This window comes from Nicotiana tabacum, chromosome 13 (assembly GCF_000715075.1).
Source record: "Nicotiana tabacum cultivar K326 chromosome 13, ASM71507v2, whole genome shotgun sequence".
NCBI classification, from domain to species: domain Eukaryota; kingdom Viridiplantae; phylum Streptophyta; class Magnoliopsida; order Solanales; family Solanaceae; genus Nicotiana; species Nicotiana tabacum.
Window position 1 is genome coordinate 62,983,287 of NC_134092.1, and position 12,180 is coordinate 62,995,466.

At 36.5% G+C, this 12,180-nt stretch overlaps 1 protein-coding gene across 1 annotated transcript; it reads right to left on the reverse strand.

Annotated features, from left to right (window-relative positions):
* Positions 1-1,315: 1,315 nt before the first annotated feature.
* On the reverse strand, positions 1,316-11,703 carry LOC107798440 (uncharacterized). The gene is made up of 4 exons (XM_016621438.2): positions 11,537-11,703; positions 11,360-11,436; positions 11,163-11,253; positions 1,316-1,574 (listed from the first exon to the last, which is right to left on the reverse strand). Exons 1-4 carry the CDS (start codon positions 11,563-11,565, stop codon positions 1,544-1,546), a joined length of 228 nt encoding a protein of 75 aa, XP_016476924.1. The 5' UTR covers positions 11,566-11,703; the 3' UTR covers positions 1,316-1,543.
* Between the last annotated feature and the right edge of the window lie 477 nt (positions 11,704-12,180).

Here is a 12,180-nt window from a genome sequence, read left to right on the forward strand (position 1 = left end):
GTCTTCTTTTTGAGTTTCAATCTGAAATTTCAACCAAAATCACCTCAAATCTTCACCAAATTGTCTCAAATTTGAAATATAAACTCCAACGGATATTCCCAATCATTTACAACAACACTCAATCTAAACAAAAAATAATTTCATAAAATTCCATTTTCGAATCCAAAGCTTTGAAGCTTTTTAATGGCTGTCAATGAAGTTTTTAATGGATTAACATAGTTTCCAATTCAATCTACTCGCTTCTAATTAATACTATTTTGTTTATTAATTCCAAAAAGCTAAAAGAATGATAACTAAAATGATTCTCTTCATCAAAGCTGATTTCTTTCTTATTTACTTCCTCATTTTCATAGGATCTGAAGCAAGAACTTTGCTAGGTACTAATCTTCTCTCTTTTTTTTTCACTTAACATTAGTATCATTTCTTCAGTTAATCCACAAGAAGATATTAATATAAGAATACTGATAGAGAATGAGAGAGAGAGATCGAAGAAGGAATTCCCTATTCAATTCATAATATAATGGGATACTCATTAATACTAATTTGTATATAATTAGTAAATTGTATATCAACTTGTAAGTAAATTAAAACATAAACAGTGAGGGTAAATAAATTTCTAATGTAGTACATATAGGTAAAAATCCCGAAAACAAATTAACATAATTAAAAGACGTTCTCAACCATTTGTATCGCCTTTATAGAAATTTTTTTCTTTCGTTATGCTGTATGTTTTGTTAAGTGTGAATTTCAAAAAATTGTAAATCTGTCAACTTCTTTTCATGTGATTTTAAATTTATTTCATCAACTTTTAACAACTTGGTGATTTTACACCAACATATTGAATACATATCGATACATCTGAAAGAAAGAAAGAAAGTTGAACCCTTTTAAAAGAATAAATACATGTTATATCAAAGGACAAGGACTAATGGTAAATGAGATTGTGCGGAGGAATCCAAGACGAAATACAGTGTTACCGACACGCATTAAAAAATTTCCTTATGGGTTAAGAATGCAACCTGTATTCCCAACTTTTGCTGTGAAGGTTATACTCAAGAATCATTACAGTTATGGAGCTCCCTCCCTCCCCCTCCTAGTCAGACAAAGAATAAAGCAGCAATTTCTGACAAATACGATAATAATAGATGATCAAAGCTATAGCTAGGAAGTAGGAACCAACCTTTATCCTTTCTAATATCAGTTTTAGCAATTAATTTGGCGAGAAGAAAACCAAACGCAGGTTAAGAAAAAAGTTATACTTTCCTCTTTTTTGCTCAGGTTGAGAAGGAAATTTGAAAGGGTGAAAAAAGTGATATGGTACAATATGAAACAACATATATAAATTAAGAAATCAACCTTGTGCAATTCCAAACTGTGAAGTTCCTTAGCTACAAGTTGTTTCAGCAAAATAAGTAAAATCCCTTAAAATAGCTAAAGTTGCAGCATAAATTTATGTTATAAGAAATGCCATCAGAGTATCAAAATGCATGCATCTCGTTTAAAGTTGCTGTAGGACACTAACCAAAGAAGATATCTCCAGGTATCACTTGCTCTCAGCATCATATAGATCTGTACTGAAATGTCTATTAAGGAAAATAAACAATAGCCCCAGAGCAAAGAAAATAGATACAGTTGATAAATGGTATCAGAGAAGTATATGCATCATACTTCAAAGAGAAAGAACTGAGAACTTGATACTATCATAGCGTTGTCTAATTACAGACCATCTAACACAAAGACACGCACACACATACATGCACACACAAGATGCAGTTTCAATACACAAGAATCTCATGACAATCCCCATAGATGAGATAAGCTCAATACTCAAGTCTTAATGTTTGACTTCTCAAGGTACATGTATAGAAAATGCTAGACATTTCTTATTCACACTGGAACCTTTCTGCTAGGGTCATACAAATTCATAATGTTTCATGTCAGGTATAGGTTGCACAACAGTTATTAGGTTGAATTCTTCGCATTACCTTGAATTTCACTTAACCCAAGAATAACCATTTGATTATTGTTGCTGCAGTCAGGACGCTACAAGCATGATAATCAAATAAAAGTTTTACTTTATCGAAACTGTGCATTCATTGTCAAAAAAATGTAGCTCTCCATTTTCTCGTTATCTAAGGTAAGAGTGACAAAGTAACACCTCATAAAAACTGAGTTATTGTAGCACACTTACGCATAAAGCTCAATATGTGGGCAAAATTAATTCTATTGAACCTTGGCGAAACAAAAATCCCCAGACTAGCTTTGTTCTCTGAGCAGCAATAACTTGCATGTTGGCATGCAAAAGTACAGCGGCTACATAGAGTAAACCGCACCGAGTCTAAACAGGTAATGTGCTAGGAGCTCCTCGTGCTCACTTTCTAAGGTTTAAAAATTGTCCCGAACAAGATTACCTTTCACCACAGGAATTCTAGAAAAAAACTTGTGAAAGCAATGAGAAATGGTTGACTATCAGAGCACTTCCTCATACTATAAATAAGAACTTCTTTCGTAACATAGAACTATCTGAACTCCGTATTTGCATTTGACTAGATTTTGCATGATCTAGAAATTTGTATATGATATGAAAAGGGAGAACTTAAAACAGGAATTATAGGATTTGAATGGCCAAAGGTCTAATATAAGAAGATAACATACCAAGATCTCTAAGATAGCCTATCAACAAAAGCAAAGACCAAAGGATTGAAATGAAGTGGTTTTAGTATGTGCCACAAATGTTATCTATGTGAATCAAAGTTTCCCAGACACCTATTCGTGCACTGTAGAGATATTCATGGGAGGTATGGACCATGTTCCTAAATGTAGCTGGGGTGAAGTGGGTGGATCCGGCTTCTATAGAAGACATAGTGAAGAGTTGGTGTAACGGATTGGGAAGAAGCTCAAATACATCTGGAACGCAGCATCACTATGTATTTTTGGTCAGTTTAGAAAGAAAGAAACAATAGATGCCCTGAGAACAGATACACATCCTTAGCATGTCTGAAATTTCAAGTCTTACAGCTTTTGTACTCGATGCAATTTAAAAGATGCTTATGATGTGAATACTTTTATAGACTTCTTAAACTCCCTGCAGAATTGAGGGTAGAGTCCTTTTTGTTCTTTACCTTCCTATCAAAAATATAATAAAAAAGAGCAGCCCGGTGCACGAAGCATCCACGTCCACGCAGGGTCCGGGAAAGGGCCACACACCATGGGGTTGTAATGTCAGCAACCTTACCGGTCGCAAGCGTCAATGGCCGATTCCACGGCTCGACCCTGTGACCTACAGGTCACATGGAGACGATTTTGCCGTTGCTCCAAGGCAGTGTTATCAAAGGCGAAAAGCGCAAAAAAGCTCTAAGGTCTGTTGAGGCTTTAAGAGCAAAACGCAAATAAAGCATAAGCTTTTAAGAAGAAAGGCGCAAATAGAAAATAAACTACAAATATGTATGTGTAGTCCAAGACTAATATCTATAAGCAAATATATGGACAAAGAAATTGAAGAAAATTTAAAATAAAGTGAAATATCAATTGTTTAGTTTCGCTTCTTCAGGATAATGCTCATTGGCAAGGAAAAGTATGCCTTAGAGCCTTGATGGCAATACTGAAGTGCGCACTAAACAAGGCAAAGCGCTCAACATTTTTTGAGCCTCGCTTCGGGGCTTAAGCGCGCTTTAAGCGGCCCTTTGATAACACTGCTCCAAGGCTCCCCTTCATCAAAAAAATAAAAATAGTAAAGAAAAAACCAGCAAGGACTAAAAGTTCTACTTCCTCTAATATAACTTTGTTATGCTAAAAAACGTAATTCTGGGGACATCATTTCTCCTCATTCATCATACACTTTTTACGCTTCTCAGACTAGAATAACTAGAGCCTTAAAATATGCAAATTAATAGCATTCTCAAATACATGATCAGATCATGATTAATGACAAATTTCACAGTAAGAAGCATGCATCCCTCCTCAATCACAGGGCTAAAGAGATCTAAATTCTATACTATCAGCAACGCTATTTCGACATAACCACTATAAGGGGGCGTTTGGTATATTACAACAACAACAACAACAACCCAGTAGAATCCCACTAGTGGGGTCTGGGGAGGGTAGAGTGTACGCAGACCTTACCCATACCCCGAAGGGATAGAGAGGCTGTTTCCGGGAGACCCTCTCGTTTGGTATATTGTATAAGAGAATTAATCGGTGTATAAAACTTTGTATTGAGTTTATACAGTGTGGTTGTGTTTTGCAAATCAGGATAATTAATCCACGTATGACTTAATACACTAATTAACATGGAATAACTAATCCATGTATAACTAATACATGGATAAAACATCAAGGGATAAAATTATCGTTGTCTTTTCTCTAGGAGCCAATGAAGGTCAAGCATCCAAAGGTATAATTGTACACTCATTTATTTTTATTTGAAACAATAAATAAATATTTTAAATGATATCTTGTATATCTAGTTTTAGTGCAATGAACCAAACACCCAACAAGAAATAATTCATGTATCACGAATCCATGTATTACTAATACCTACATAACTAATCTTTGCATTATAATCCATGTATAATTAATCTTAGTACCAAACAACCCGTAATACGGTAATAGTATTGGGTATCAGCATTCAGACCTTAAAAACTATTTTTTTGATTATCAACATTCAGATCGATGCAACTAGGGAAAAGAACTGGTTCTGTTAGGCATCCTCACAATTGATGGAAAATTTAATATTAGATATAAACATCTTAGCTAAGTTGCTCGTACTCTTCATTTTTGGTGCCACCCGCGTCGACACGACGTGGGTGTGGGTGTGGGTGTGGGGTCCATACCGGATCTAGTTAACTGATTTTGGATACATCGAGCAAAATCAACAGATTTTTTCCGGAGACATACAATAATTTCTTTTAAGAAGAGACGCAATGATTTCTGAAACCAAAGCAAAAGTTAGGGTGAAATTGAAGAAAATGGAATACCTTGTATATAGAAATTTCCATGTCAGTCTTTTTTCTTTTATCTCCTCGGATTCTCTTCTAATATTTTCTCCTTCTCAAAATACCTTGTAAGTTTTCCACATATTGTGTCATAATTTAGACACATTTTTATAAATTTGATTTTAGATATTTGAATTATTTTTAGTCGAATCTCTACACCCGTATCCGACTATCTGGTATGCACCCCCTGAATCTCAAAATTTAGAATTTAGATTATAAAAGATCCGACCTCTAAATCCGCACTCGTGTAAGACACCCACACCCGAGTCCGAGCAACTTAGCATCTTAGTCAGATTTATGGCTAACAGAGATGGATTGGTGTATCATAATAAACATTCTTCTTTACTGGATCAAAAACAATTCGCGAATGAGGTACTCGACGTCTCTCTATTTTGCAAAGAAGAGGATAGTTGGGCCTCATCTCGACTAGAAACATATGTTCTTCCTTCTTTTTGAAACCTCTAAGTAAAAAGCGCTTATCCATAATTCTATTAGAGAAACAAAAGCACCAACAAAATTTGATTCCCTTTTCGACTTCTTCGATGCACAATAGATGTTACTCCTGTACTCTTGAGCTCTAAGGTCCATTATGCTTTAAGCTCAAAGCGCAAATAAAGCATGGGCTTTAGTGAATAAAGGCGCAAATGGAGAAAAAAAAATACAAATATGTATATGTATATGTAGTTCAAGACTTACAATTATAAGCATGAATAGCAAATATATGGACAAAGAAATTTAAAAAAAAAATACGATAAAGTAAAATATCAATTGTTTAGTGTCTACTCTTCAGGATTACGCTCATTGGCAACGAAAATTATGTCTTAGAGTCTTGATGACAACACTAAAGCATCTGCTAAGTGAGGCGAAGCACTCAACATGTTTTGCGACTCGCTTCAGGGCTTAAGTGCGCTTTAAGCGCACCTTTAGTAATACTGATTGTATCTTTTCTGTATATTTAAACTAAAAAAATCAACCTAGAATTAGCTTCTTTCACTAAAATCTGTTGTTCTTTAATTATCACAATCATCAAACCAGAAATCTCTCATCAGTAACTATCTTGGATCAGATTATCACCAAAAGGTTTCAGTCACCATGGGGAGCAACTCAATACAACCGATAGTTTCAATCTTAACGGTGATTCCATCTTTTATTTAGACATCAATCCAACATCTAATTACATAGATTAGTAGGTTATACAAGAAAACGGGATTGAAGCCAGTTTCTGATGGAATTTTAAGCACCAAGCAGTAACTGACGAGAGACGGTGAGAGTATGCCCTAGTCTTCCGTTGCTCGTATCATCACATTTAAAAACATTAAACGACCATGGTTTCACGCTTAATTGCAGTTATAGAGCATCATCGGATAGGCAAAGATGGAGGATGAAAGAGAAACCATCATAGAATGAAAAAGAATTTGAAAGCAAAATGTAAAGTGGAAAAACGTCTGGAAAAGCAATAGTGTCACTTATTAAGGTAAGAAAATCACTTGAATATGCAAAAGCCTTACTACCCACTGAAACACTTGAGTTTTAAAGTCTTTGTCAGTTCCAGACTAAATCACAAAAGGTCCCAAAAATATTCAGATTGGGAACAAGTTACTATTACGAACTTGACCCACCACAGAGTAACATATGTCTGAAAAGTTCTACATTCTTTTTCCTACTTCTTACACTTCATGTAAAGAAATTTGTTGCACTGTTGAAACACTATTTTATGAATTTAAAAACGTGAATAATAAAGTGACGAGAACACATGCTTTTGATATCATAAACTCCCTCTGTGTGACAACATTTTTTTTAGTCTGCTCTGAAATATGGAAGTGTAACGACCCGATAGGTCGTTTTGAGTACTAGCCCTTATTTCCGTGTTCCGAGACCTCATAGTTGTTTTTCGGAAATTTTTTACGTGAAATTTTAAAGAAAATGCGATTTTTGGCTTTAAAAACAACGTGAGTTGACCACGGTCAATGTTTTTGGTAAACGACCTCGGATCGGTGTTTGGACGATTCCGGTAGGTTCGTATGATGTTTTTGGACTTCTACGCACGTTTGGTTGGGGTCCGAGATGACCCGAGCGCATTTCGACACAATATGTGAAAGACGGTGAAAAATGAATTTTCAAGTTAAAATCTTGAGTCTTGATGATCGATTCTTGTTATTTGATGTTATTTTGATGATTTGAGGTAGCGAGCAAGTTTATATTATGTTATTACACTTGTGTGCATGTTCAGTTTGGCGCCCGAGGGGCTCGGGTGAGTTTCAAATTGGTTTCGGACCATTTTTGGATTTGTGAGATTTGCTGGTTTTCTATTGGTGCTCAGTGCTTTGCGATCGCGAAGCCACTCTCGTGATCGCGAAGGGAAAAAATTTGGGTTGGGGCTGGTACATTATGCGAACGGGAGAGGTGGATCGCGAACGCGAGGCCTGGGGAATTGCTCTTCGCGAACGCGAAAGCCCTCACGCGAACGCGTAGGCTTGGGGAAGTCTGGGGGATGGCAGGTGGTCTTCATCGCGAACGCGACCCCTGGGACGCGAACGCGGAGGCTTGGCTGGGGACTAGCCTTCGCGAACGCGATGGAGACTTCGTGAACACGAAGGCCATTGGGCCTACGCAAAGAACACCTGACGCCCAGTTAAATGAAAGCTGAGAGTCGGGATTTTATCATTCTACACTATTTTTGAAAGCTAGAGCTCGGACTAGAGAGGATTTTGGAGAGATTTTCATCTCAACTTCATTGGTTAGTACTTTTTAACTAGTTTTGATGTATTTCCATAATCACCCATTGATTTTAACCTTAAATCTATGAATTTTATGGTAGAATTTAAGGATTTTGTAAAAATTGAGATCGGATTTCGAAACAAATCACATAACCGGGCTTGGGGGTGAATGGGTAATCGGACTTTGGTCTGAATCTAGGATTTTGACCAAGCGGGCCCCGGGTTGACTTTTTCTTATTTCATTAAAGATTGAATCTTTTTCACTCGGAGTAGTTTCTAAAGCTTATTTTGAATTGTTTGATCTATATTTAACTAGATTTGATTGGTTTGGCGGCTTATTCTAAAGGAAAAGCCATGGCTGATCATTGATTTGGTTGTGGGAAGAGGTATGTGTCGTGGTTAACCTTGACTTGAGAGAATTAGGACTTGATTGGTCTATTTACTACTTAATTTATCTGTGGAGACGACTATATGCAAGGTGACGAGTGTATATACGTAGTCATGGGTTAAGCAAGCGGGGTTGGGACACTTCGACGTATATGCAAGGTGACCCATTTTCATGTTATACTTGTTTTCTCTGTTTTATTGTTATTTCATTTATACTCGTACAGGTTTATAGTGAGTGCCTTGTTATAGCCTCGTCACCACTTCGTCGAGGTTAGACTCGGCACTTACGGAATACATGGGGTCGGTTGTACTCATACTACACTTCTGCACTTCTTGGTAGATTCGGGTGTTGGTCCCAACAGCAGTTAGTAGAGGCTTGCTAAGACTATTCTATCACGGAGACTTGAGGTAGAGTTGCACGACGTTCACAGACCCTGAAGTCCCCTTCTTATTTCTTGCAATGTTATTTCATTCAGACAGTTGTATTTTTATTTCAGACCTTGGATGTAGTATTTTGTATTAGTAGGTCATGTACTTGTGACACCAGATTCCGGGGGTTTGACTAGACGGCATATTGGGATTTATCATATCTATTTTGAAGTTCTACGGTCTTTATTTCTTATTTAACTATTTTTAAAACCTGTTAAAATGAATAATGTGTAGGTAATGTTGGCTTGCCTAGCAAGTGAACGTTAGGCGCCATCACGGTCCCGCGGTTGGGATTTCGGGTCGTGACAGAAAGATTCTAAATTTGGAAATAATTTAACTTAAACTTCCCATTTTACCCTAACTGACAAGCTTTTATAGCCACACAACTGTTATGACAATTTTAAGACTACAGTTTCAAAAGTTTTATAGCCACACAAATGTTATGGCATGTTTAAAACCACAAGTTTCAAAAGTCTACATCTTCTCCTAATCAAAACAACAACAACAACAACAACATACCCAGTATATTCTCATACTTGGGGTCTGGGGAGGGTAATGTTTACGCAGACCTTACCCTACCTAGTGAAGGTAGAGAGGTTGTTTCCAATAGACCTTCGGCTCAGGAAAGTAGGATGGAGAAGAAGAAGAACAATAAGAAGCAGAGGGAGAGAAAGAAGAAGAAAAAGGTAGAAAGAGGGGGTAAAAAAGGGGGGGAGGGAATAGAGTGAGTAGCACCAAAATAGTAATAACAGGAGAATACGATAACTGAAACAAACTAAACAACATGGTGTAATATAAATCTGAGAGATGGGAAAGCACATGCGTGCTACTAGTACTACTGGTAAGAAAGTCACAAAAAATAGAAACGAGTTGTAAAAGATAGGCTTAACCACTATCTATCACAACAATCAAATGATTCTCAATATTACATGAGTATAATGACTGTCGGTCTTGAGGCAATACTGCATGATTATAATGATGTAGATCTTGAGGCTACAATTGTAAATGTACTCACAATATTCTAAAGTCAAAACACATTACATTGGAAACGTTATGGACTTAAAAGAAAGAAAGAAAAGAGGCTGGCTAATTGGGAAAAAGAGATAAATGTGTCATCTCCGGCATTTGGATGGTAACAAAAATTATTATATAATACCCTTAATTTTTAAAGTTTATATGCACAATTTCAAGCTATTTTTCACATAAGGTAAGATATTCCATATGAAATCCTAAAATAATGGAAAAACATATTCTCCTTGTACCTCTGCTTTTACTTGTTCAATTTTATCAAACAAGTTGCAAAGGCTTTGAATGGTGGTTTATCACACAACATTTGTGATAAGGCTTCCAGTTGATGGTCAAACCCAACCAAACATATCTATATCTACATCTAGTGGATTAACCTGGTAACCGTTGAATTAGATGAAGGAACTCACCTATCAAAAATTCTGCCAATTCTTTTTGATAACCCAGAAATTCTTGAGGGTCAGTAGCTCAAGGTTCGAAATAATAGGCCCGTCCGTCTACCCTTCTCCACTTAAACATCATGCACAATTCTTCCAGCGTACTAACATGCTTTGAGAACAAAAGAATTTCCATAATCTGTAGAAATACAGAAGGAAGCACCAAGCAGGTTTTTCATTGTTATCAGACATTTTTCAATAACCTAACACCAACTACTCTCTAACTAAAAACTGAAATAGCAAATCAACTTTATGAAGAACAGAGTGATGCACACCTGCCACTGCTCTTACTCATTTATCCTCTTCCACCTCCTCTTATTATAATAACAACTACCATACACAAATAGAGGTCCCTCCTCTCATCCCATCTTTTCCACCGTCAGTCCAACTATCCTCTTGCCAAAGAATATTGTCAATGTCCTAATGGTTTTGCTACTAAATGAAATGCCACATAGATACCAATTTTAGTCTCAATAGGATCCATTTACAACACAACAACATCAGCATACCCAGTATTATCCCACACCGTGGGGTCTGAGGAGGGTCGTGTGTACGCAGATCTTACCCCTACCTTGTGAGGATAGAGAGGCATTTAAACCTACCAAAATCAAAGTGAAACCCAAACTGGACCTTATAAACCCCTGGGCACTTTATCCAATTACAAGGTCTACAAACATTAAAGAACCTTTTATGCAAAATCCTAGCAAGTATTACTGAAGTTCTCACATAAAAACCACAATACAGGAGGAAATTCTATTGGAAACAAATGTATTTGCTTAAATTCCTAAAACATTTTCTTTATGAGAATTTAGGATTACAACATCAAGTACGATGTGAAAATGTCCTATGAGATAATATTTTTTTAAATCATTTTCTGGTGTTAGGTTAGGTTGGTGGCATATGATAATATGCATGCACGGCATTTAGCTGGTGTTCTTTAATAGTTATGAATTGCCAACCAAACACCATAAAATGATTAAATGAAAGAAAAACTCTATAATACCAAATAGAACCTTTCTTCACATATCTATTTCAAGACAAAGCATCTAATAACCCCATTGTACGATTACTCTAATGTCTTTGAACTCATTCTATGCACTATAGACTTGTATTAAAACATAAGCATTCAGAAAATTTGTGAGCAATGTTAAAATGGAGGAACGAAAGGATACACTAAATAAGTGCCATGGGCAAATGCACCAGCCAAAACACCATAGAACAAACGATCCCTAAGAACTGGCTTGTGCCTCAGAGCTATCCTAACTGAAAAACCCAAAAACATCAATGCAGTGAGCTATGAATGATAAGAAAGCAGATCCATCTGAAAAGAATATCAAATAAGCAAGAATTGGATAGATCAAAAACTAACTGAGGGGAAGGACAGGTGCATAAACAAGTGGAACCAAATACTCAAACGCGGGTCCTTTTCTCCTCCTTATAACTTGCCTTCAACAAAGCAAAAACACAAATTCAGAAACGCTCTATTTGTCCAATCGCATTTTATACGAGCAAGAAAGATTTACAGCTAGCAGTTAAAGTAACTTACGACTCAGCAGAATCAGACGGCGAAGCCATGGAGGGCAGAAATTTTGAGAGATACAAAAGCAAAATTCCAAGCAGCAAACGCAAATGCCAATTTGAGAGGAAGGGACAAATAAGGCGGCCGCCACACCAGCCCACAGTTTCCTTACTTTCAGAAAAGCCACATATGCCCGGTAAACTATACTAAATATACTATATAACTATTCCTCAACCCACTATTAACCTCACTAAGTATAATATTTGGCATCATGTTTACACATGTTACAATCTGGTGCATTCCATCTAAACCAGTTACTCTTTCTGACTCGTTTTACCAGACAAAATATGTTTATATTAAATGATTGAATGAAAAAGTGACAAGTGGAGCCGAAGACAGAAGATAGTGGGGTCCGAAGGCAACGATCTTGTCTGTTACCGGAAAGAATAATATTCATAAAGACGAGATAAATGTCTTCCACCCGGTAGCATTTAATAGAGAATATTTCACAGCATTAAGTATATGGTCCGTTACAGAGAATATGGCATTCACTGCCTACCGTTACACATTCTTCAATGGTTCTCATAATTATCATTAAAGAGGGGTTTGATCCTAAGACCTTTTTCCCTAGGTACAACTATAAATAGTGAGCTCTATTACCATTGTAAGGG